This window comes from Cariama cristata, unplaced genomic scaffold, assembly GCF_000690535.1.
Source record: "Cariama cristata isolate BGI_N322 unplaced genomic scaffold, ASM69053v1 scaffold6632, whole genome shotgun sequence".
NCBI lineage: Eukaryota > Metazoa > Chordata > Aves > Cariamiformes > Cariamidae > Cariama > Cariama cristata.
In genome coordinates, this window is record NW_009604325.1 from 25,497 (window position 1) to 52,840 (window position 27,344).

The following is a 27,344-nucleotide window of genomic DNA, read 5'->3' on the forward strand; positions in this document are numbered from 1 at the left end:
ATGAGGCTTGAACAAGGTAGGCACAGGAACATAATTCTGTACTGGCAGTATTTCTGAAATGTTTCTATTTTTTAGGACCGATGGATAAACTGTGGAGAGCTTCAGAATACTAGTTATGTGATTAGAACTAGAGAAATTTCAGTATCGGATCATAAGAGACAGAACAATGAAGGTTCTCTCCATGTTTATTTAATCCTGAGCACGTAAGCAAAAACAGACAACAAGGCCTGCATGAAGGATATTTCATTTTGGAAGTGGGTAAGATCTGAGAGTTACTAGGGAGACCACAGTTCAAATATATATCTGGCAGAAAAGTCATCAGTTCAGAATTCTAGTTCAGAAATAGAAACTTCTAAATTTGTTTTGAGAATTCCTGAAGTTTCAGCTAACAGGAAAGATATGCTAGTGCAAGCAAGGACTGTAATTGATCTCACATGGTCCAATTCAGATCCTTAATAAGCAAATACTTTTTTTCAGCATGATCAGCAGTGTTGTACCATTTATTCAGTTGTTAACGTAGAAATATATCTGTTAAAACCCAATACTCTTAAAAAAGAAACAAAGAGGGAAGAGGAATGTAGGGAAGGCATGGGAAACAACAAAAGAAAATGGGCATAAATAATCCTAGAACTGTGCAACTCAACCCATTCTCTTTACCTTTCTCTCACAAATTCCACGGGCCATGCAAGGAAAGAAGAGGATACTTTTACAAATATTTTTAGGATTTTGCAGTGTGAATAATCATAATGTATCACCATTTACATCCTTACAGTAAACATATAATCACAGCTCTATGTCATTCCCCTGTCACCAGTAACTGTGACTTAGATACAGTTACAAACAAGCTACTTTTTTTTTTTTCCTTGCAACTTTGAGCTTTTTAGAGAACATTTTTAAAGTTCTACTGACCTCTGTAGACATTAAAACACAGCAGAAAATTCTCACATCTGGAAATGTGAACTTGTTTACATGCATTTACTTAGCAGTCAGTCCATCAACTCTGGGTTTTAATGAAGCATTTTTTTTCTTTTGGCAGAACTATTTATTTGTATTAGAAACATGCATAATTTCCAGGAAGACATTCTTGCAACCACCTGTAGATGCTTCATGACTGACTGATCTACGTAGATACCATAGGTAAAAGGAAAAGGGATTTGAATTGTAAATTGCAGCTTGCAGACTATTAAGTCTTACTGCAGACTACTCTGGGCAGTATGTTGAAGACCCTGGAGATATTTCTTCAGCTGGCATTTGAAACTGGCACAAATAAATGAACTGAGGACAACAAACTTCATTAATCATAGCTACAATATCAAAACTAACCTAACAAAAAGATTAACAATGTACAACTGCTGAAAAAAAAGAATAAAGATACATAAAGAAAGATTTTACTTTAATATTCATTATTCAGGATGGCTCACCTGAAGCAGACTTTTTCATATCTTTTCAATTGTTTTAGAGAAACACCATCTCTCTTTCTAGGAGGGGTGAGATGGGACAGTTGCCAAAACACTGATGAAGAGCACGTGAATTTTGCTAGAAGAGATGAACTGAACAGAGCTGACAGCAAGGAGACAGAGGAACCAGATGGACCCCTGAACTTTGAGCTTCATGTTTGCCACCAGGATCCAGAATACAAGTCCCCAGCTCCCCTGCCATGTGCCCAGGTCAAACTGATCACCAGCTGGGAAGCAGGATGGAATGTAACAAATGCCATTCAGGTAACCTTTTACTTCCCCACTCATTACAATCACCATTTGAAAAACCTGGTCATCATTTAGCGTGCTTTATTTTACTTAACTATAGCATCATTTTGCAATGTTCTAAAAGATTTCTATGAATCTATTACTAACATATTTCAACCTTTCTGCATAAGATTATGACTCTGGAAAAAATAAAGTTCCGAAGGGAAAAAAAGATTGCTATGTCAGCTAAAGTTTAAAAAATGTTTAAACTAGGTGAATATGAAAAGGTGGTGATTGCACCTGTTTTGGAAGTACAGAGATTACCTTTAATAAGTATGTTGGAATTCAGTGACAGAGTTGTTTGACAGAAATGTGAAGTAAACATCTAATAAAAAGAGGATAGTAAGAGCCAGACTGACGTCAGACATAAATTTACTAACATGTAAGTTAGACTAGATATAAATTGGAGCATGAGGCACAAGAAATGTAATAATACTTGCCAATGTTAAAGAAAATAGTCAGGTTGAAAAGACTGAAAGCATTTGGTCCCAGCATTCTGTGTGGAATTTGAGTGTCTTTCCGAATCCTTAAATTTAGCATTAAATATTTCAGATTCTTTTCTCACTTTTCATGATTCATTTTCTTATGTAATTCTATCATTACCACTTTCTGTCTGACATGGTAAAAAGAAAGCAGTATCCATAGACACATTTAGTCCCAGTAACTGTTACTTAAACACTTTTTATGCCACTTTAGTTATAGAAAAATAATCTTTCCAGTGTCACACAAGTCTGTGATTGTGATGATGAACATTTGTTTATGTATCCAGTTCATCTCTCAGCCCTGCAGAGGAGGAGAAAAGGACATATTTCTAACCCTGCTGTCTTTTCAAACATGAGCACCACCACATGAGAGCCAATGCAATAACAGGGCACAGTAGCATATCATACTCAGAAAGTGTTCAGCTGTGAATAAAAGTGTGAAGTCCTAAAATACCCCAACTACATTCTAGTAACACATTTTATCCTCAGTCTCCCTCAGCAGCATCTAGTCAGGACAGGAATCTGGGATGACAGCCCATTGTTGTCTCTCTGAGTTTTGCCTTTGATTTCACCAAAGCCAAGATTTCATTCTGGAAGTCAATTTTGTCAATATTTGCTGAATGACCTTTTGGCAAGTCACTTCTCTCTCACCCATTGTTTTCCTTTCTGAAAAACAAAAGTAATAATGCCTCTGTAAATACATCAAAGCGTCTAAAAATTCCTGAATGTCATGATGTACACAATTACTATTAATTATTAATATTATAGCTTCCAGTTAAAAAATAAACCGATAACACAGTGTAAAAACACAATCAAACATAAAGTTGCCTATTTAAAAACATGACAAATTTAAGCTAGATTATCCAATCAGATCAGTAACCATGGTCTTAGCCAAAACTCTCAGCATGCTAAGTGTTGCATACTGCTATTTGATCTCACTTGGTCAAATATTTCAGAAAACAGCATTAAAAGAGCAGCTGGCTACAGCTGTATTGAGCTTTTCTGCTAAGGCAGGCTGAGAATGGCGAAGCCTGGGAGTTGCAGTTTCATTTGTAATACAACGCAAGTGTCCTAATGACACATTGTGAAACTGTGTGTATATGTGAGCACATACATGGGTCTACGTACACATATATGTATTTTTCCTATTTCCCGATACCTTGGTATTTGGGTTAGGAACAAGTGTAGAGAGCAGAGAAAGGGAAGGGGAAAGGCAGGAGAGGAGGAAAGAGGAGAGAGTTTTGAACGGGCATCTGTCAGTAAAAAATAACAGTTTGAAGAAATTTCTATGAATAGCTTTGAAGAGAAAGCCAAAGTTGTGAACAGAATGATTAAAACAATCCAAACGTTCTTGACTGGTGAAGACAACCTATGCTAAAATGACAGTTGTTTTTGCCCTACCCAGAGGAAAGGGCAGAAGCGTTTTGCATAGCAATTAGAGGTAAACATTTCAGCAGAATTCTGAAGTGTTCTAAACAGTTATTCCAGTGAATACAGTTAGTCTAAAAGTGAAATTATTTCACAATCCAGATTTATTACAGGAACGATTAACTCTTTGGTCTCTGAAATTAATTACAAGGATTTTCTTACAGTGTTTTAAATGCAAATATTTTCAAACAAAGAGGTAGAGGTTTTTATTTGGTTTTTAACTTCAACTGAAAAAATGTGCACTTTTGGTGATGATACTGTATGTGTAAATGATTGGTTCAGACATTTAAAGTTTCCAGGGCAACATGTTTCATATTTCAGCACTGCACAGGCAAATGAAAACCTGTATCCAGTTAATCTAGGTAAGGACAGAGACCATAAAACTGAGTCAATTCAAAAGGGAAAATGAACAATATCTTCTGGCAGAGTGATGCAAGTTGCATTTGTTTGTATATAGCAGTAAAAGGCAAAAAAAAATTGTATTGAATTGTACAGTAGTACCGGATGGATAGGCAAAGCAACAGTCACAAGGAAGAAGGTAGTTAAATTCTAATGGTACAGCATTTCACAGCAGAACCAAAAGACAATAAACTCTATTTATTTGCCAACCATGTGTAGAAGGGTTTTTGCAAACAATACGGAGAATATTTGTCCAAGAAAGAGAAAGCCAAAGTAAAAGAAAAAGGCATTCAGTCTATAGGATCATGAAGGGGTACCAGACAACAAAGAATAGAGAAAAACCAAGAGAGAGAAAGGGAAGTAGAGAAATAATGGCAAGAATTTAAATAATGTTCATTCAGCATAACTGTAATTTACACCATTGTCAGTCTATCTCCACTTAGGTCTCAGAAGCGCAAACAAGTTTAACAGTGAAAAAAAGTCAGCCACTTTACCAGGCAGCTCCAAAGTGCTTTCAGTATTATGATGCTTGTACAATCTTTAAAATACAGTGAAATGTAAGCACACAATTCTTCCCTGGACATTTGGTAAAACATGATGTATCAAAGCATACTGAATGTACCATTTGATTCAATGTGTCTGCTACCCGATGTAGCCATCTTCTGTCTTTTGCAGAGATTAGGTTGTACAAAGATTAGGAGTACTTATGGCAGAGGCAATTTTCTTGTTCTGTGATCAGAATAACACAGCAGGGTGCTTGTCTATTGCAAGTGTTTCTAGGAACAATGATAATGCTATTAGTATTATTAATAATTACTAAAAATTTTGTCAATAATAAATTAATAATTGTTACAGTAGTGATCATAAGTATGCCCATTATATTTATATTCTGTATATTGTACATTAGTTTAGAAAAGACTCAACGTTTTAACAATCACCATTTTTAAAAATGAAATGGTATATCTGTATATCCTTCACAGTGTGCCATTATAGATACATTTCCATATTGGGTTCCAATTTGGCTCATTTTTATTTATGTAACTCTAAAAGATTCACTTGAGAATATCTTATAGTTAATATTCATTTTTCTAAGAAGTTTCCTCTGAGTTACGTGCCTTCGTTTCCCTAATATAGACTGAATCTTTAGAGTGCTTACTGAGTATCAACAACTCCCAAAGACTTAAGCGGAAAACACAGTGACGCTGAGAAACAGAATTAGCAGACATGCCCCTAAAGATGTAAAGGCAAACATCTTTTTAAGGTGTCTAAACACCCCTCCCATTAAGCTTTACTAACACCATATTTAAGCATTTTCTAAATATAAATATGTACATGCTTGTGTGCTTAGAAAGCTAAATGTTTTTGCCATCAGGTCACTAGATGTACCACAATACAAATCTTCTTGTCCTTAACCTTAAATAATTTAGTCACATTTAACTAAATAACCACTTAGATCTTGACTGCAGTACTTGATCTTAAGTATTTGTTTTCCAGACTTGAGAACAAGGGTCAATCCTTTCTAGTGCCCAGAGCAGTAACTTCCTTGAATTATACATTGAAGCTGAAGTCATACTCTGAACTAAATTATAGATGTCTGAGGGAAACAAACTTCTGCGTTTCATATCAAGAGGTGGTACCGAGAATTAAAGGGAGATGCCCAATGCTGTTATCTAACCTAGAAGCAGTAAGTAATTCAAATTTCCAAATGGAGCTAGTCAAAAAATGACAGCACAAAGTAAAATTCCAAGACTGCAGGACTATTGTGATGCACATAAAAATGCCAATTAATATGATTTTAACTGAAATGCACCTGCAGTACTGGACAAATTTATTTTTCATAGGTTTGCAACCACAAACCCATATAGCCACAACTGGAGACCCCAAAAAAGCCTAAAGCCTGGTGAGAATCATCTAAACTCAGATCTGAATTTCCTGTGATAGAATGTCACCATTATGTGATGCAACTGGTAAAAGACGTATTTTAGGGAAGAAGACTCTGTAACTAATGTTTGTGTCCTGACTTTCTCTTTGGATTTTCTCTTGAGGGAAAAAAAAGATTCTGGACATACGTCACTACTTCATATAACATTTTATTTCAGCTCAGACTGTGCAGTGGATTTCTTTAGTTTTGCACACATATTCATATAGCACAGAGAAGGCTGCATACAGGATACATATTCTCTCTATTCCCAGCCCTACTTTTTATCACAAAAGCTTTTTATGAAAAATGTGCTATCCTGCAACAATGAAATTATACCTACTTCACAGAAATCTCTTTACTTGACATGTAAGCACTGTGCAGTGGACTGATCTTGAGTTACCTAACTGCCATTCCCATGAATCTCATTAGAGAATGCGCTATGTCAGTCTACTTCTCCCTCGGTCAGCTGCAAACACTAAAAATGTTATGAAGCCAGAACTTCTAATCATAGAGAGGTGGTTCATCTGAAATTGTTTCTTGTTCCAGGAAGAAATATTTGGATTGTTCTCATGGGATTTAAGTTGCTGTTGTGTAGATTTTGCATTTTATGTTATTCATCACATCATCTGAGCAATGAACAGATGGAAGGAGCATTGAATGGATTTACATCAGCATATTCTACTGTAACTATTACGGAAAAGTTCGGAGTGGCAAATCAGTTTTCCATAGCCCCTCTGTGTCAGATTTGCCAGCAAGTAGGAACTGTGATATAACATAACTACTCCACAAATTATTCCCTGGACGTACAGCCAGTCCCAACACATGGACAATTGGTTCAGAAAGCACCATAATAGCTCTTGAAGCATCACAGAAACAAGTCCATGAGTTACACAAGTAATGGATCAAAGTATTGCAATTCTTGCAGACTTCAAGATGTTAAAATGACATATTAAAAAATCTTTAGAAGTTAAAGCAATCCTTAGATTATGCTTGCCTGCACCATGGGCCCAAAATTGCATTTAGTAATAGACGAGTAGCAAGAGAATTACAGGAGGTGTCTCTCTGTCTCCTTTACAAATGACTCTAATAGCCTCAATAGTTTGGCTGTAACTGATATACAATGGTCTATAATTGATGATGTCAATATGTTTTAAGCTAATTACCATATAAGATAAATTAAGATAATTATCTCATATGAGATGAGAAGAAGACCTTCTAAAGTATAATACTCAGCACAAACATGGAATTTAACATGCAACCTCAGCCTTAAATCTGAATATCTCAATTACACTGGGTTTGAGATAGATATCTTTTAAAATATTTGTTCTTCATATACTTTACTGACATAGCTATCTAATATTACAACTTTTTGATAACAGTAGCCGGAAGTGCTGCTATGCTTAAAGAAATCCAAAGAATTCTGCTCAGAAGCTCAAATTATAACCTTGCATTTCAAGAAAGTATTTATTTGACGCTTGATTTTTAGCAATGTCGATTATATATAATTTCCAACAACTTTAGCTGAAACTCTTCTCAGATAGTACTTTTGAAGTCTGTATATTTCAGCATCTAAGTTTCAAAGCCACCATACTATCTTGCAGGTTATTCTTAGAAACAGTAGCTACATCGCTGCAATGCATAGTATACTTATCCTGGGGTTGATGTCCAATTTGTCACAGTCTGGTCAGGAATTTGCAAGTCTTGTGGAATTTGCAAGTGCCTGTTTCTTGTAAGCAGAGACTTCTTGTTGATTGTTCACTTGTCATATAGGTTTTAAAATCTTTTCATCTGGAAAATCTACTACTATGAATCTTTTAGAACAGTTATTTTACAGGTGTGAGGCTGCAGTCCTCCTACATGAAGTAGCTGGTAGTTAAATTTTTGTGTATGTAAAAGGACAAATGAACTAGCAAGTAAGCATACAGTAGTGTGGCAGGTTAGCCTTGGCTAATAGCCACACTCCCACCCAGCTGCTCACTCACTCCCAGCCATCCCCAGCTGGGCAGGGAGCAAATAGGACAGGAGTAAGAAAGCCCATGGGTTGAGATAAGGACAGGGAGCTCACTTACCAGTTACAGTTGTGGGCAAAACAGGTACAACTTGGGGAAAATTAACTGTATTGCTAATTAATATATATATCTTTAGTTAGTGCATCTGATATTGGGGAAAAAAAAGGACAAACATTAAAGTAATACCCTTCCTCCTGCTCAGCTTCACTCTTTCACTCCAGACTCCTCTACGGCCCCCTTCCTCCTCTCTCTGTGGCATTTTCAGCCCTTTCCTGCACATGCTTTCCGTGAGGCGCCGCCATCTTGGCTGAGGGGCTGGGCCGTGCTGCATCGGGCATGGGGCAGCCTTGGCCTCTCCTCACAGAGGCCGCCCTGCAGCCCTCGCCCGCTGCCAGCACCTGGACATGGACAGCCGGTACAAGTAGTAAAGCACGTTGATCTTGCTGGTGTTTATCCTAACTGCTGCATTGCAGAGCAAAATGGCAGTTTTGTCACTACCCAGCGTGTGTTCGAGGACAGAGAAGAGGACAAGGGCATAGGCACAGCTGAGTACTTGGGCACTGATTTTCAACCACCTTTCTAACTCATTTGCCGGTAAAGGCTATGACTAAAGCTTTTATGGTCAAAGGTAAACCTGCCATTTGCTAACCCTGAGCTGTTTGACCTTGAAATGTGTATAGATGTTCTTTTAATAGGAATGTTTTTAGTCACATTTTTAAAGGTAAAAAAATAGATCATGGACAATCGAGGCATCTCTGCGCTAAGCAGCTTTTTGGAACCCTCCACCCAAAGGGCAGGCGGCTGCTTTCCGATCCGCAGGAGGCAGCAGGCCAGACAAGGGCTTGCTTGAGGGGCATGGACCTCAGCTGGGGACCCTCCTGCTTGTTCCTTCCTGCCCTTCTCCCCTCCTTGCTCCTTCCTGCCCTTCTCCTCCTGCCCCACAGCGAGACGGAGCTCCCTGCGGGTCTGAGGGAGTCAGAGCAGGGAACGGGTGCTGAGGTCTTGGTGTGGGGTTCAGTGGAAGAGCTGGGAGACACCAGCTCAACTCTTCTCCTTACAGTGGTACTTTCTAGCCAGTAATAACACAAACCTTTAGGTTAATCGGAATTTGCAAGTTAGTTTGGCATGCTGCCAAATTCAGTTTGCCGGCAGACACCTTTAGTGGGGACATCAGTATTTCTACTGTTTTACATCTCAGGCAGCTTAAGTACAGCAACATGAATGAAGTGGAAGCACATCTCCACCCAAGAGCGTTAAAACCCTACCATACTTCAAAGGCCAACTACTATCAGCAGTGTTACTAGAGTTCAATAGGCAGCCTGCTGAGTGACAGAGGTGTGATTTACATGCACATTTACATATATTTGCAAAAAGGGTGTGTCAGTTTGCATTTTTTCCATGACATATAAAATAAATGGTATGTGTGAGTAACATTTCAGAAACCTGAACATTGTGCCACCACCTCCCAGACCTCTTTTTCTTTCATTTCATCATTAGGAAACCTTCAAATCACCCAGCAGATGGCCTGTTCTGGGGGTGTTAATGCCTAAAAAACACTTTTGCATTAGTAGGTAGATAACTACAAGCATGAACCTGCTATACCACGCTATTTGTATTTTTCATTGCGATAATTTTTCATAAGGATAAGTATTATGTAAATTAATACACAGGGTCATGACCAGCTTCCTCTGCTCTATACTGCTGTCCATAACCAGGCACACAACAAATGCTGGCGATCTCTCCCAAATGTCTGCTTCACATCTTCCTCCCTGAGGTCGTCACTTGCAGCAGACTCAGGCTCTCGAGGCTGCTACAGACATCACTGATAGACACCTCCACATCCTTCACCACCTGTGGGACTGTGTGTTTCTTGGGTCGGTTCAGGTTCACATCTCATTTAGATCCCCCTGCTGCCCACATAAGATACTGGTCTGTCTGTTTAGCAGTCAGTAGAAGCAGCTAAACAGAGCTCTTTTTGTCTTCCATCCAGAGTCTGCCCACACCAACATTTCTTCACTGCCTATGAATGTCTTTGTCCTTGCTGCCACGCAGGCCTATCATCTGGCATCACCTTTCAGTCAGGCTTCCTTCTAAATTATCACGCTCAGACTAGATCCAGCTTCTGCTTATTTTTACAGTAAAACCTCACTAATACACAGCCTGATTTACCGATTCACAAGGCTAAAACTCTTATCTGAGCACTAATAACTCCCCATCTGGGTCGCAGTAGCACACTCTTCCCTGACCTTGCCAAGTTCGCCCCATGCACACCCACCTGGAAAGCTGATGCAGTTCCATACCCCATGTGTCAACCATCTCTTGCAAGTGCCTCTTCAGCCATCAAGTCAAACATAAGCTACTCATCTTTAACAATCTACCATTTATCTGTCTGCATCTATTGACTCTGAGCTCTGTTCTTCCAGTTACAACTGTCATTGTCAATTTGTTGAATATTTAAACAAGCATCCCTATGAACTTATATGAAGATATTTATTTGCACTCCTCTGATCCTCTTAGAAATATCCTTTTGCTGAAATTTTCACACTTATAAGCTACACTGAAATCACCATTTACTCTCTTGATTCACAGTTTCCGGTACTGACTCAAGGTTTCCTTGACTCCTCTGTCTGTCTGTATTTGTTTCCTGTTATCTTACCCCTAGATTTTAAATTCTTTGGAGAAGAGACCATCTTTTTGTACTTTGTTTGCAAAGTGCCCTACACAATGGGATTCCGATCAAGGACTTACAGGTGCTCCAATAATGAAAACAATTTTGAACATAAGTCTCAAAATGTTTTCTATTTTATGGAAACTCTTTACAAAATAATGATTGTTTAAATGAGGCATGTGATAAATCAGTTTGACATTTGATTCCGTTTCCTCTCTTTTTTCCTGTATAGAATGGATTCTCCTTGCTGTTGAGACCCGTTGTAGGGGGTGAGCACAAGATAAATCAGCAGATGAATACGATAAGAGTACCTTTAGAATATTCAGCCATTAAAATGGGCATTCCATCTTAAAAATCCAGATGGTCAAGAAAGAGAATGACAGAACCATGATATCAAAGATAAATGGGTAGTAGCTTTATGAAAATTACACACTTTGAAATAGTAAATGTTACCAAACAGGATTAAGTAACTGTCAGCTGCTTGAAAGCAATGATCACTTTATTCCATGGGAGAACCCAATGCACCACGACTTGTTGCAGAACAAGGATCTCTGGCTCCCTCAGGTGAAGGGAATAGCTGATGTACTTTCCCGCTGCACTAAAATCAAATTAATCTACCATGCTTTTTGGTCTTGTCAATCCCTGAGAGCATTTTTAACAAGCTGAATGATAACAGATGGTATAATTTCTCCTTTCTTAATTCATGGTAGGTCACATGGTATTTAAAAACACTATTATTAGGCAACTTTGGATTTCTGTATCTGTTATATCTGCCTACTTTATTGTTGTGATGTTATGTTTGACAGATACCCTTCAAAACAAAGCCAAAATTACCTCTTATAATTATTTACCAGCCTTCTGTGGCTGGGATCATTTATACACTTGTGCCTCTCTATAGCATGTGCCATTGACCACCTACCACCGATGGAAAATATTCTTTCTTAAAATGTTCTTTCTGTCCCTATTCTTAAACTTATGAGGTATGTAACCTCGGTGAATTTGCTTTAATAAACCATTTAGACATATAAATCCTCACAAGATAACATTCCTCCTAAGACAGCAAGAACATAGTGATAGGCAGCAGAAAGTAAAATATTTTGTCACATAGCATTCCTTTCCTGTTTTTTATAATCTTCTTTCACTTCCATTAGCAAATTTTCTGAAGGGAGCTCATTTTGTTATTAAAAGAAAGAGTGAGCCTTAGGGTTCATCAAGGAATAAAGGTTGACAAGCTCAGTGTCTGCAGGTGTGTATGAGAATTTAATGCTGAAAGTAAAGGACATCTGAATTATTATAATGTACTGGTAGAATCAGAAATAATGATGTTTCTGTAGCAGACTTTCCAAATGGTAAAGTTTCTTCCACACAATCCATAGATGGTTAATCTACAGTTTACTTCTTCAATGTGTATAATTCCTGACAGCAGGAGATTCGCTGAAATGGTACCAGCTCTGTCTGAATGAGCAAATGGAGTTATTTGAGAAAATAAAAAGCCCTAAACACTGATTACGCACAGTACTGAAGATGATGTATTGTAACCTAGTTTTAGCACAGTAAGCTGTATAAAACGTTTTGCCCCTAAAGCTAAATAAAAGAAATTGACTTCTATTTGCATGTATTCTCCCTCTTTTCCCCACACACACTATGCTTCTTGGAAGGCAATGTTTCTCTGTATTCTTGGCCAGTGGCACTAGTTTTGCCATATGTACAATACTGTGTTCACTAAACAGCTAACAAAAAAAAAATCAAATTTAATATTTACTTCTCAAAAATGTAAACATATGAGTCAAAGTGAGGAAACATTCACTTCAGCTCATACACACATACTCCACTATCCATTTCAATTTCTCTCAGTCCATTTCTTGAATTGAGACAAATAACAGCACCGGCAGATTTTGTTTTGTAGGTCCCTAGAGCAAGCATCTTTGGTTGTTTTATGTTATCAGTAGCAATGGTAGCTTCAGCCTTTGCCTTTACTGTACATGGGTATTTCCATGCATGATAGTTTTTTTACATTGCTGTTTTCCCCTCCAGAAACATGTTGGATTCAGGCTAGTTCCTCCCTGATAAGCACAGGATTTTTTTTCAGTTTTAAAACCCATTCTAGTTTCATTATTTCAAGTTAAATCTGGGTATTTTGGAAATTATGAATAGTTCTACTCAAGTTTGAAAAAATGTGAATATGGGTATAAGAACTATATGATGCAAAGTATCTTATTTTTCTTTTATAACAAAGTTATCTTCTTTGTATTTATAAGAAGTTATTTTTTTCTTTTATAATGACTGTTAATTCCCTCATTTTACTGTTCGTATTGTGGTTAGAAGTTGGCACTGGGGTCTATTCTATCTCACTACATTTTAAAACCATTCTCTTGTTTTGCTGTCTGCATTATTTCCCCAAATCCAAATGCCATCTCCTCAGCCACCTTCCCTGAAGGGACTTAAAAATCTTCTTCTAAGCTTTAATTGGGATCTGGAGTTTAAAATGAGTTCTCCATTCCTGTTCTTGTTGCTTTTGCTTGCCTGCTGACTTTTTTCACTTGTGCTGGGAAGCCAGCTGCTCTCAGAGCTCTTCCTTTTGTACTTTTTATTGTTGTCATCTCAAGTTAAAAATAAAATACCTGCACAAAACCGTAGGCTTCCCTCTGCTGCTTGGATGGGATTTCAGAGACTCTCTACTATCTCCTAAATTGTGAGGAGCTGCCATTTCACCCCTGAAGGTTTCCTTTCCTAATCAGAAAGGATAATCAGCTGCATAATTCATACTTTCCCTCTAGCTTTCTACTTATTCCTGTCTTGTGCTTAGATATTTCTCATATCCAGTCATTTTTCCTCACAACCTCTTGCCCATTATATTCTCCTACCCCTTGTTCCCACCTCATATGGTTCACAACCTTATGTTCCAGTGTTGTCCAGTTTACCTAATGACACCTTTTTCTCCTTGTTCTTGCCTCCCCTGGTGTAGTCATGTTCCCAAGTTACCCAGCTTCCTGCTCTTCCTTTGCTCTTCCAGAGCACCGCGCAGTCTCAAGGCCTTCATGAAGGAATTCATTTGACTCTACAGACGACATAGAGAGACAGGCATCTCTGGTGGAGATTCACAAATCCTAAAATAAGTGCCCTACGCTATTGGAATGAATAGTCCTCGGGTGATCCTCGTTTCCATCCACCCTTCCCAGAGCTAGCAGATTAGCTTTACTTTTTGCTGTATTTAGATAGGTGAAGTTAGGAATCCCATTCCTAATAAGCATGCATCAAAGCAAGGTGGATTTGTCACATGTCTTTTCTGCTACTGAGTGTACTCATTCATTAAATGTCTAGTTTAGACAGAAGAAGTTGGGTGAGATTAATCAAATTCATACATGCTAAGAAGTGACTGCTTCCTTGGGTACCAAAGAGGGTTAAAAAAGTAATCACTTAAATAACTTTAGTAATTGCCACTGAGTTTTCACCTAAAATCTGTTAAGTTCACCTCATGAATAAATTGGGATTTTGCCTAAAAATTTGAATGTGAGAAACTGAAGTTATTTAGGAGAAAGGAACAGAAACTAAATGCAGTCTTAAACTACATTTCTCAAATATGAAATCAGTACAGCTCTCAACACTGAACTGTGAACAAAGGAGAGATCCAATAGAGCTGAGAAGTTTTCCCTGCACTGTCAGAATGGCTCAGGTTAAGAAAAAGAAATTAAACTATTTTTTGAAATATACAAGCTTTTACAGCAATTATTTAACTCACTTTGTTTTAAAAATGAAAGAACAGTTTTAATCTCTATCCATACAGACAGTATTTGTATCTAAAAGTTAAGAATAAACTTGAAGTCTTTGTCAAAGGCCAAGAATAATCAAGGTCCCCAGTTTGTCCACCCAGAGATCCTCAGCTGTGGTTTCCAGACAGCATCCTGTCTTCAAGTCTTTACAGTGTGACTGCAGACCAAGAAAATAAATTTTTTAAAAAGAGTAAAAAAAACCACAGAAAAGTAATATGACTTACTTTATAACTCCAGTGCTTTTGTTCATGGGCCGGTAGAGGTCAAGAACCACTGTCTCACAGTCTGTACAAACAGAATGAGAAATACTTCAGGTATTTTACATCTAGAGACCTTAAAGAGACATATTCAGCATGCATTCTATATGCCATATGCCTGATTTTGCAATGCATAATTATATTCAAAATTTAATTTTTTTTGAAAAGGAGAGTTTAAATAACTTTGCTTTTATGCTGAGTACTAAGGGCATGCCAGAAAACTCAGTCACATTTCTCTTCTGATCTTTAGTTTTTCTCCTTATTATTAATTATAGACATTTGGGAATGTTTGTTTAATCTACTTGAAATTAGAGGAATTACTCTATTTTGTTGAATTTTAAGAATGATGTGATTTTTATGTCATTATAGGAGAGAGACACCTCCATTATGGGAATTCATTTGCAACCTTAACTTCATCTGTATCTGTGTATGATGAAATATCAGCAGTAAAATCAGTTGCTGCTTCTTTTATCCTAAAGGTAGAAGCCTCCGGGGTTGCCACTGAAGTTTAACTGAGGTTAGGAGGGGAAAAACAGTAGAGATTTGTTGTCTATACCCGGCCTAATTGTAAAATAGCATCTTTTTTCATGTATTCCAGAAGAATATACTATGATATTCCCTATCAGCTTACTGATTCCTAGAGACCAAAAGTAATAGTATACCACTATTTAAATCTTTCAACCAGACTATTAACTATATTCTCTCCAGGCAGTGCTCTAAGACAAATTCCGCCTTTATCTGCCGAGCTCTGGGAGTCATTATAGCTTGAGTGAGAGTCCACCTAAAATTGGTGGTTGGTTCTGTGCTGAGGAACGAACAGGATAATGTTAGCCAGGGGAGGATTCAGTCACCTGTTAGTCTGCATGTAGGCATGACAAATCCTATGCCAGTTTTCAGAAAATATAACCCAGCTTCCAGAAAATGTAACCTGGCTTCCTTTTCACCTCTCAGAGGTGCATAAGGTTTGTTCTAATGCAAAGTTCTTTGTAGCATGAGTTTGTGTTTTTTCTATTTCCTCTTCAGCCTTACTTGTTAAAAGTAACAAGAACTGTGGCTTCTCCCATACAGGCAGCATTCAAGAAAAACTCCTAACAAACCAAATGCTTTCTCCCAGCCTGAGTTTGAATTTTCTATGCACTTTAACTCTTCCTTTTGTCATGTCAGTGCACACTCAAATAGAGTTATTTGGCTCCCCACTGCTTAGCTTTGCTTCTAGTCTCCCAAAGTCCCCTCTCTGCCTCCCCTCAAGCTCTTTTGACCACATTTTCATGGAAACTCACTCGCATGTTGCTGTACTGGATGTGTTGAGTACTTGTCTGCCTTCAGGTGAAAACCTGAGAATTCGTGATGAGCTATAATGTGAGAAGTAGGTAAGCAGCCAGTGAGTCCATGTGGTTTACCATTACTAGCTTTCAAAATAATGTTTGTTTTAGTTTTGACTGCCTTACTTTTTTCATCTCTTTTTCCTCTCCTCTACATAACACATAATAAAAGCCCTCATTCTTTTACCAAAGCTTGCTTTCTCCTTCGGGACTAAGCAAAATAATATGTTTTCTTAAAAGGTAATTTGCTTAGGAGATTTACTTTGTGTGACTCAGTGCATTCTTGCAGACAGCTCTGAATTTATGCAAACTAACATTTTCCATCAAACCATGCAGAATTAAGCATCAAGCATATTATTTCAGTTTTGGAACAAATATTTAAACCACTAGCAAAGCCAATGGGATCAGCTGTCACACTCAATAGCAGCAATTCCTTTTTTGTTGAAACATTTTCTTTCCTCTGTTCCCTTTCCTAATCTTTAGGAGATTCTTCAGACTAATCTGGCCACTAAGAGGAGAAAAAAATCAGTGGCTTCTGTCAGTCAGACAGACAGATACATTTTGCAGTGCAGACCATGCAACTTCCTTACTTGTTTATCCTATCACAGCATCTCCCGAGCAGTCTATCTGCCTCATCGTTTGCTTATAGGACCTGAAAGACTGACAGAACAACACTTCTAAAGTTTCTCTCAGTATATAAGGTGATTGCAGGCATTAATCACAGAATAAACACCTTAGCCACTTTCCTCCCTGCAGCTAAAACAGGCTGGTATTGGCAGAGAGAAAGAATAAGAAAAATCAGGAAAACCAAGATTGCTGGGGCCTAATTCAACCATCCCTGAAGTTAAAGGAAGATTTTTCGCTGACTTTAAAGGAGATGGATCTGCTGCTAAGGTCGTATGGGCCATGGACAATATTTGAAGTTTTCCACAGAACAGCTTGTAGTATTTTTGAATTCAAACTCAGCTGAGCTGTGAAAAAACTGCGAAGCAAGTGGGAAAGCAGATGAATTCTTTTCCTGGTGTCTGTAGAGCAGTGCCAGGAGTCTGGATAGCTAGCTAGGGAACTGGAAATTCTTACTGCTGAGAAGAACTAGATATAACTGATATTGCAAATACATGGTGGGATGATTTATGTGACTGGAATTTAAAAACAATTAGATAAAGCATGTTTACAAAAAAAGAGTAGGTAAAAGTGAGGATGGCACTCTATTTTAGAGAGATGATTATCTGTGTGAGAGCTATTGTTTGGAAAGAAAAATTGTATTATTCATGGTGACTTCAGTTTTAAAGACCTTTGCTGGATGTTGTATCCAGTCTGTAGTGAAACATCATTAAAGTTTCTAAAAATGATAGATAATAGTTATCCAACACAAAAGGTATTGAACTGAACATAAGGTAATTCTATTTTGAGCCTCATTATGTTGAATAAAGATGAACAGATCAGTGGATCTAATTACATTCATGACGGGAAAACAGAGGACAGTAATATATATACTTGGTACTTCAAAAGAGAAAATTTTACAGACCTGGAGAAAATGATGAGAGATAATTGATTAGGAAGAATAAATACAGACAGCCAATTGTGAAAGCAATTTGAAAGTTGTTTAACAAGAATTTATGAGATGTCCAGAAGCCACATCTCATAATTAAGAAATACTAAGCCTTAAAATCCCTCCTACTTCAGGTGTGAAGTGAATGTACCAATTAAAATTAAACAAAAAAATAGCAAGAGGGAGAAAGGGAGGGTGAGAATAATCATTGTAAATTATAAATTATGAAGTGTAGCAAAGAGATATAGCAACCCAAAGACACTAGGAAAAATTACATCTCCCAGGGATTAGGACAGTAAGAAGACAATTTTTAGGAATTAGGAAAAAAAGGGCTAGATTTAGTGTAAAAATTCAGAACAGAAATACTAATAGTGTTATAATTTAAGTATGAACGGAAGTATGTGTCTACATATGTGACTGTGCATGTTTGTCTAAAAGCATCAGGAGATACAGCAAAACAAAATTAAAAGGGAAGGTATACATCAACTGCTACATAGCACCATATATGTGATTTCATTCAGATAGAGAGGTAGAAAAACTGACTTATAGATAAGTGTTAAGGGAATGAAGTAGAGGACAGTATCTATAAAACACGCAGATAAGGAATTCAACAGTACTGTGAAATTCAGGAATTTTGCCTAATATTTAGAGGGATGAGACAAAATAACAAGGCAAAAGATCCAAAATGGCATCCATTCCAGAAGAGCACAGAAGGTAAATCCAAAATCTGTTTGTCATCACTAGTCACGGTGAGCACCAGAGACATTGTGAGCGCTTGACTGCCAGCATCCCTTGTCCTTCTTGGTGCACGCAAGTGATCCTGGCCAAGCCACTATGACACGCACACCAGTGCTGTTGAGTATGTGGGTGTGAGGATGGGAAAAAACAACTTGGAGATTTTCTAATGTAAGATCACCTTCCTCTTCTCTGATATCTCTCACCAAATTTTGCTACACTGATTTCCTACATTAGCAGTAGAGGGAGGTTCTAACATTGTTCTTAAATCTGAAGAAAGGTGCAACCGTTCATAGGCAGTCTCTGCAGAGAATCAGGAGGATGTGCTCACAGCACAGGAGAACAGTGGGCCATTTTGTAATTTTTCAGGACAGGCATCATGCTATCCTGCATAAGACATTTAAAAGTTAACTGTCAGAGTTTCTAAGCTGTGTGTCTGCACTCCGTTGTGTACATATTCTCATGTCCTGCAAGAGAAACAGACATCTCTGAAAGGAAATTTGTCTCAGCTCTACTAACAACCTATCTTAAGATATATGTGAGTTATAAATTGAGGTGCCTATTTTTTCCAAGCTTAGACTCCGACAATTATTAGATAACTACAATTACTATTTAAAATGGATGTTAAAATGTATCTCATTAATATTTTGAAAACAGAATGCCCAGTAAGTTTGCACTTGGGAGATATAACAAAAGATACACCTGACCTGATAATATTCTTACTCAATCGCTATTACATGTGGAATTTTCAGAAGACTGTGGATATCATTCCAATATTTTAAAAGCCGGTTAAATCCTGACTAGTGAAACCTGGAACAATTCTGAGAAAAAGAATGTTATTGTTAATACAGATTTTAATTGATACAGAATAAAAAGCTAGGAATATAATTAGTGTCAATCATTATGATTTTGGAGAAAGAGTTCTTACAGTCCTTATTAAATACATTTGATATAATTCTTTGATGAGATTGTGATATAGGCAGTGAAAGATAACTAATATATTTAGACTTTTAAAAGGAACTTTGACACATTAATACACAACATTCTGATTTAAAAATTATTGCAACAATGGAATATATCTTAAGTGGATTACCAACTACCTAAGTGACAGATCCCATAAAAGTAACTCAGTGTGGATCTATTGTCTAACAAATGAGTTTTTAGTAGGGTTAGGAGGTTATCTGGTAGAATAATTGGCATCTGGTCCAGTATTATTCAATGCAGTCAACAGTGATCTGGAAGAAGATACAAAATCACTGTTGATCACAGTGGTGGCTGAGAAAGGAAAAAAGCCCATGGAGGTCAACAAGCAGGCAGCTCTGTTATCATGGCATGAGATTAAGGGAGTTGCTGTATTTTTTAATTCAGTGCTAATAAAGTTGTATGTTCATATAAATACTACAGCAACACAGGCTTGCATCGGTTCAGGAAAATTATTTAAATGATAACAAATGCTAAACAACATAATTACATATTTTGTGGAATTGTACTGAAAAGCAGGGTTCTTGAATTTATCTCAACACTTTTCCAAGAAGAGCCACGAAGGAGGCCTTCATGCATAGTTTCTATGCCTAACCCATATTTGTGAAGGGAATCAAATAAATAGCTTGGAAAACAGTTAGGCTTAAATGAACTGTTCCAGTGGAGTAACTACAGATGGTGAGAAAGGCAATCAGAGCTAATTCTGCAGTCTGGCATACTAGCATGTGTTCTGCATATAGGAGAGCCATGTTAACTGAATAATTTTCAGTTAAATTCTTCTTAATTTCTTAATTTATTTTTCCAGCTGATTAAGTCTTAAGGTGAAAATATTTTCTCTCTCCTTTTTCTAGCATTGTTTTTTACTCCATTTTATTTTGTTGTCTTTTGGCATGTTTCAACTCTGTGGTTTGATCTTTACTTTTGAATTACCTTTCAATCTGCTTCGGTTTCTAAGTGTCGTATTTCAGGTTAAAACAGGCTATGAAACGAAGCATTTTACCTTGGACTAAAAAGTCTTAAAACCGAACATTAAGGAATTCTGATATTTTCTCAGCGTGCTTGACTGTGCTCATTTATGCATTTTTCTAAACATTTCATTCCTTGAGGAGGTGTTTGCCCTGAGGTGAAGTAGTGTCAAACAGTGGTATGATAGCAGAAGGCCCACTTTTTGCATTCTGCACTAATCCAGATGTCTAGTATTTTAAAACAAGCAGTCAGCCTTGCTGGTGTGGGAAACACTCCTATGTAGTTTAAATATTGCAGTCAAACCATCAACAAATGCAAAAATGTTTTAATGTGCGGATGTAAATCAGAAATCTTGATCTACTTGGTTTGTATTGTAGGTGGATTGGTAATTTCTGGTGGTAGCTGTCATACCTGGTTGCTTCCACTTGAGGGTATTCTGACAAGGCTAATAAATAGCTTCTAGCTGAGACTGACCTGTCCTTACATGTCCTTTCTGCTCTTGTCCTTGCCATTTCTTCAAAGGCTGAGCACCAGTTCAGCCCTCAGTCCTTTCTTCTTTCTAGGCCCAGCTGCCTATGGCTAAGTCTACTCTGGATGGTTGACAAGGACCTCCACCCAGGCACATGTATTCATTCATTGACAAAGAATATTCCACTGCCATCCTCAATCTAGGGTGAAGATACCCAAGCCTTGCAAATGTCTTGGGAGACAAAGGAAGATGCAGCCCGCTGGGTAAGCTTGGAGTCCCTCCCTGTACAGGGTGGATGGAGTGATGGCAAATAACACAACCACTCAAGCTGAGCCATGGTAGAGGACTATTTCAAAAATCTCCATCTCAACTCTGTGAGTGTTTTTTACCTGTGCTATTCTATTTTGTAAACAGATCACCTTAAACCAGCATGTTTAGAGCTGACATGTTTGACTTTGCATTAGACCAACTGGAAATAAAACTACTCAGACCGGAACACTTCCCAGACAGAACACTAAAACTAAGAGCTGGGAGGCAATTTAAGAAACAGTTCCTTTTCCTGCGTGTTTTTAGTTGATGCCTCACAGCTTGTCTGTGCCATAATTTGGACACACGAACACAGGAATCAATAAGAGCAAGTGCTGGGGCCGGGCTGGACCAAATGTGCATTGACAAATGGTGTAGAAATTACCTGTGTCCCTATTCCACGAGCAAAGAATCAGTGAAATGTTGGTATGCTCTGTCTACATTCTCTGTACACTCACTCCTCATGAGAGGGGCACAAAAGCCACCTTCAGCGACGTCCATGAAAGGATTTCTTTACAGAGGAGGAATTTTCCACAGGTAAGTCACTTCAAGCAATGCTCTAATGTTGCTGAGTAGCTTTCAACTGGAGAACACAGCTTGATGCCTGTACTGTTTTATTACATTGACAGCAAAATAAGTGCTTATTAAAGATATCTTTTAATTTGAAATGCAACTATTTAAACTTGGTGATGTTCAGGAAATGGTCCTAACAGAAATTATTGCTTTTGGAAAGGTAAGAAGAGAAGATCAAATCCAAAATGGGTTTTGAAGTCTGACAAAGGGTCTTCATTCTTTAAGTTCTCATGGCCATCACTAACAGTTTTGGCTATTTTGTAGAAATTTGACTATGTGCTGATACACGAAACTTTTTTTTGCCTGCTCAGAGTTCTCCCATTTGTCTCTACTAATCATGCTCTGTGTCCAAAAACCTGCAAAACCAGTTGTGTTCACAATGTTTGCTTTCCATTAACTGAAAATTGAAGTTTACAGACTCTGAGAAAAAGATGTCAAAGACATCAGCTGAAAGAAAAACTTACATTTTCTGTGGAAGGGTTCAATTTAGAAATACTAAACTCTAAACTTTGCAATTGGCAATCACTGATATATAATTTTAAGAAAGAATACATATAGTGAAAAAATGGATTTGTTTAATAAGGGCTGAATTCAGAAGATGGAAAAAAAATTCAACCCCAACCCCCCCATCTCTATCATCAAATAAAATTATATCAAATCTATCAAGTAAAATTATTTGATATAAACAACAGCAAGATGTTAGAGGTAGAATTATGTTATGCTCTGATTAAACTAACAATTAAGCATGGAAAAGCAGACACCTGTGGGGAGGACTGTAAATGACTGTCTAATGTGATAACATCTCTGAAAGATTTATGCTTTGGTTTAGATTGAGGTTAGTCATATAAACATTAATAGACTAAATTCAGCAGAGGAGAAGCCATTGTGTGGGTAAGCCCTGTGCTGACACTTACCTGCAGTTTGATTATACACTGACTCTTTGGGTCAGTAGATACCATTTGAACTCCGAGATGCAGGTTAAGGGGCAAAATAATAATGCTGTGGGTACGGAACAAATGAGATAAGCTTGCTACAAACTGCAAGGAACCGAGAAAATATCATTGTTCTTATGTTAATATGGAAGATGACTCTCTGGCTTTTATCTTCCTGATTTTTTCATAACTTGGTTTGTTTGTGATGCTTTTAAACTCAATCTGTTATGTAAATGTTCTCCAAGGATTGTTTTAATAGGAAAGAAATCACATTTTGTTCTTTAGGTGACTACCTAATGTGCCAGTCAGTGAAAGCCCCTATTAAAAATGGCTTGATATCAAAAACTACTCTTACCTGTGTGCTACCTGCAGTCTGGATACAGCCAGCTATCTAGTCTTCTTAAGCAAGTAGACTGTTAGATGGCAGAAACAGTAGAATTTTGAACACTTCTGTGAAGTTCATGTACACAAGAAATGCTAATTACACTGCTAATTACTAATTGGGTCATGACACATGTATTGGAATGGAGCTAAACCATTGGAGCTGGGAGATTTGGGTGACTGAAGTACCACAAGCTGTGTAGTTGAATGTCCCTGCTCCAAAATGAAATGGCACCTGGCACTTATTCAAAACTAATGCTGTAAATGAAGCCACTGAAAACAACCGAAAAAGGTATGTAGTCAATAACTTTATTATTATGTCAGTAGTAATAACTGAGGTACTTCTGTTTCACTACATGAAGGCATAGACCTTTTTAATTGAAATATACTACGGCATGGATTTAATATGATTCTTTCAGCTCTAACTCAGCTGAAACCCAATGATATCTGCATCTAGAGGGAAGCCTGGTTAAATAGGCAATGTTGCCCATTCATATGACGGGCTGCCCATTTTTCTCATTGATTTAGAGAAAAAAAATACTGCTCTAATTTAAGGATTTTATTTTCTGGTTGATGATCATCCCACAATCTGCCTGAAAAGGACTGTTATTTTGTGGCTGGAAGAAAAGGAGAATACTTTTTATACCTTGATGATTATTTAATGTTTGAAAAATTGCCTCTCTTCAGAGTCCTCCTTATGGCTCAGGCCTGGGAGTACTTGTATCACTTAGAAGTGGGGTGCAAGGTATAAACCCTACAGAGTTGAGACAGGCACCCACCTTCCTGATCAGCTCTGGCAGAGCTGGGCTGCTAGGCTGCCCTTACAGAAGCTGTCTGCTGAGTATAAAACCTGAGGGAGTTGATAGAAAACACCAAAGACAGAAGCATGCCTGAAGTACTTGTCCCCCACATGGCCTCATGTCCACGATTGTGGATGGAAAAGTCTGAAATTAAGATTTAGATCCTTAAACCCACCTCTTCTGCTTTGGCTCCTGAAAGCAGGCAGTGGCACTACCCACTCAGGAAGTGAACGAAGAAGAGTGGGTTGTCCCTTCTGCGAGGACCTCTGTTTCTGTCGGGGATTCATGGGTTTTGCAGAGCAGATGGGGTTGCTCAGATTGGGTCAGAGATAGAGTTTAGATGGGTTTGAGCCAAATCAAGTCCTTCTGTCTGTCAGGCCAGAATAGCAAACATGAGCACAAATGCTCCTATTTCTTCATGTCATCGGTGCTGTAAGAAATACTGAAATAAATATCTCTGTAGAACTAGTTAACTGTATTTTGTTTCCTCCCTATCTTTCTTCAGTCATCAAGAACAAAAACGCCTGACCAGTCTGACTAATGTGCATTGCTTAATTTCAGCTTTGTAGCATAAAAAGAGAAATGTCACAGAAGCATCTTTCTTAAATTGGATCTTTTTATGAATAACTATTGTTCAAGGGTTTTGTTGGTTTTGTGCTGATGGAAATTAAACCACATAAAAGTGTCGTTTGTCCTTAAATATAGAGAAGAAAGAGACAAAAAGACAAAGAAATACACAGAGTGTTCTGTGAATCTAAAATGCCACCTTTTTTTTTTTTTTTTTTTTTTTTTTTTTCTGGATAAAACAAGTATAATTCTGTTCCTTTCAGAAATTGTTTAGAGAAAAGTATGTCTGTAGGTTTTACGTGTATTTTAAAACCCCTAAGTAAGTTTGCATAGTCTAGACTCTCAGTTGTGAGAAGAATCACTTCAGCAGTAGACTTAACAAGAGCAAAGGCTACATGAGGCATACAGAAACTGCAAAGAAAACACAAGCAAAGTCTGATGACACTCCAATGCCATTTTCTTTCCAGAGATCTGTTAACAATTTTTGGACTGAAGAGAATTGTCATTACTAGAACTATCTACAGTGCTATTTTTAATTTGAATGAAACTTGTACAGATGATGCTACAGTTAATTTTACTGATATTGAACCTGTTTCATTAATATGCATGTTGACTAACCGCCTATGAACCTTCTAAAAAACACATCAGTGTTAAATATTAACTAGGAACTTGACTCTATCATTCAGTCACACTCTCTTTTTCCTAGCTTATCATTACATGTGTGTCTATAGGAGCAGTTATTTTTGCTGATAATTTCATTTATCATAAATAAACAGATTTCTCATGATTGTTACCTACTTAGCTGAAGGTAGCAATACTGCCATGCAGTTAGGTGAAAGCACTGTTCAATGGAGGGCAAGTTTGTGAGTGTGGCTTCCAGTAAACATTTTGTCCCAGGGATTTTGTGCTATCTTTTCTTTCTCTTTTTCCTCTTCAGGGAATATTTGTCCTAGGATTGCCATATGCTCTTCTCCACAGTGGATACAGTGGTCTGTTTCTTATTATCTTGGCTGCAGCATTATGCTGTTACACAGGCAAAATTCTAATCGCTTGCCTGTACGAAGAAAATGAAGATGGGCAGCTCTTAAGAGTGAGAGACACGTATGAAGATATTGCGAATGCCTGCTGCAAAAAGCTATCTCCCAAACTAGGTGGCATAGTTGTCAATGTGACCCAAGTGATGGAACTGATCATGACATGTATTTTGTATCTGGTTGTTAGCGGGAACTTGCTGTCACATAGTTTTCCATATGTACCAATGACTGAGAAAACTTGGTCTGTAATTGCATTTGTTACACTGCTGCCTTGTGTATTTATCAAGACTCTCAAAATTGTTTCCAAACTCAGCCAGCTTTGCTCCTTGGTCCATTTCATTATCATCCTTGTAGTGATGACTTACTGTCTCACACAAATACATCAGTGGTCCTGGGGAAAATTCAGACTCTCCATTGAGTTTGAGGACTTCTTGGTCTCTGTAGGGGTGATCATTTTCAGTTACACTTCACAAATATTTCTTCCCACGCTTGAAGGTAACATGAAAAATCCAGGGGAATTTAGGCGTATGCTGAATTGGACTCACTTTTTTGCTTGTGTCGTGAAAACAACCTTTGCACTGACTGCATTCTTGACCTGGGGTGAAGAGACAAAGGAAGTTATCACTGACAACCTGCCATCATTTCTTCAAACCCTAGTGAATTTGTGTCTCTTAACCAAGGCTCTTCTTTCTTACCCTTTGCCCTTTTTTGCAGCCACAGAAATGGTGTATGCTTGTATTTCTAGAGGCAACCATTCCAATTACAGATCTCCACTATTTGCTCTGGGTGTAAGGGGCTCATTTCTCCTGTTAACTCTGCTGATGGCCATGTTCATACCACATTTTGCCCTGTTGATGGGTTTAACAGGCAGTGTAACAGGTGCTGCCATGACTTTTCTTCTTCCTTCTCTCTTCCATTTAAAACTTAAATGGAAAAAACTATCCTTCTTAGAGAAATGTGCAGATATCTCTGTTTTTATTTTGGGTTTCCTTTGTAGCCTTGCAGGCATAGTTTGCTCAATAAAAGGGCTGCTTGAAATATTTGGAGGAGTGTAAAAAGATTTCCTGAAAGCCAAATAAGGCCCAAATCTTATAAATGCTTTTACGCTGTTAGTTAGTATATAAGAGATTTTGTCACTAGGTAAAATTAAGTCTATGCTTAAATGTTTGAAGGATCAGGGCTTTAACTATAAAAGTATGTGGCTCTAAGAAAATTGGAAAACAACCTTTATAGCCAAATAGTACAAAATTACCCCTATTTAAAATGTTGAGAGGAAAGAAGGTGTTGGAGATCGTTTAGCATGAAAATAATTTTAAACTAATCTTAGATGATTTTGTTCATACATGACATGTACATCCTAAAATGGTTACTGCAAGTGATTCCACCAATTTAACCAGAATTTCTCACAGGGTTAGATACTGTTCAGTCTCAAAGCTAACAAATCTAGCTTAAGGATATGATAGAGTTTGAGAGAGCTATCATTGCAAATGGATGAAATAAGATTTCACATTGTTGGCAGAATGTAATTCAACATGTGAACAGAACAAATCAGTGAATTTCATTTTTGATATAAGACAAGTTCTACTACTTGTTTTTTAAATGAGTAGGCAAAAAGAGAATTCAGTTTACAGCAGCTTTGAAAGCCTGCTTTTATGATGAGTTCAAATGGGAATGCAGTCAGAGTAAAAAGGATATTCTAACTGCTCACAGTCATGGAAAAGGGAATTTGTTCTGAAAGAAGCCGTAGCCGATGACTGCAGCTTTTCTGCAAGTATAATTCCTAAGATTCATGCCTCTGCAATGCAGTTATTCTATTGGTTGGGTTACAAGACGTCTCACTGGTACCATGAAAAAGTTAATATGCAGTTCACTTTCCCTCTTAGGCAAGAAATTTCTTTGATCTTTGTATTTTATCTGATAATATTAAAAGCTCAATGAACTAAATCAAGTTCAATAAACAGACACACAGTTAAATTCCTGTACAACTTGCTAGATCTTTAGCTTTAAAAGATATTGGCTTAATAAAAGGATCAACATTGCAATGTAT

General features: G+C 37.6%; 1 protein-coding gene across 1 annotated transcript; it reads left to right on the forward strand.

Annotated features, from left to right (window-relative positions):
* On the forward strand, window positions 1–26,352 carry LOC104157986 (vesicular inhibitory amino acid transporter-like). Its single transcript, XM_009695539.1, has 3 exons — window positions 1–16; window positions 1,483–1,721; window positions 25,201–26,352. Exons 1-3 carry the CDS (start codon window positions 1–3, stop codon window positions 26,350–26,352), a joined length of 1,407 nt encoding a protein of 468 aa, XP_009693841.1.
* The last annotated feature ends 992 nt before the right edge of the window (window positions 26,353–27,344 follow it).

What these genes read in the sequence shown, in the direction of transcription:
- LOC104157986 (XM_009695539.1), top strand. An exon ending in ATGTAACAAATGCCATTCAG is followed by an intron (nt 1,722 to 25,200) that starts GTAACCTTTTAC and finishes TTTCCTCTTCAG; the next exon opens with GGAATATTTGTCCTAGGATT.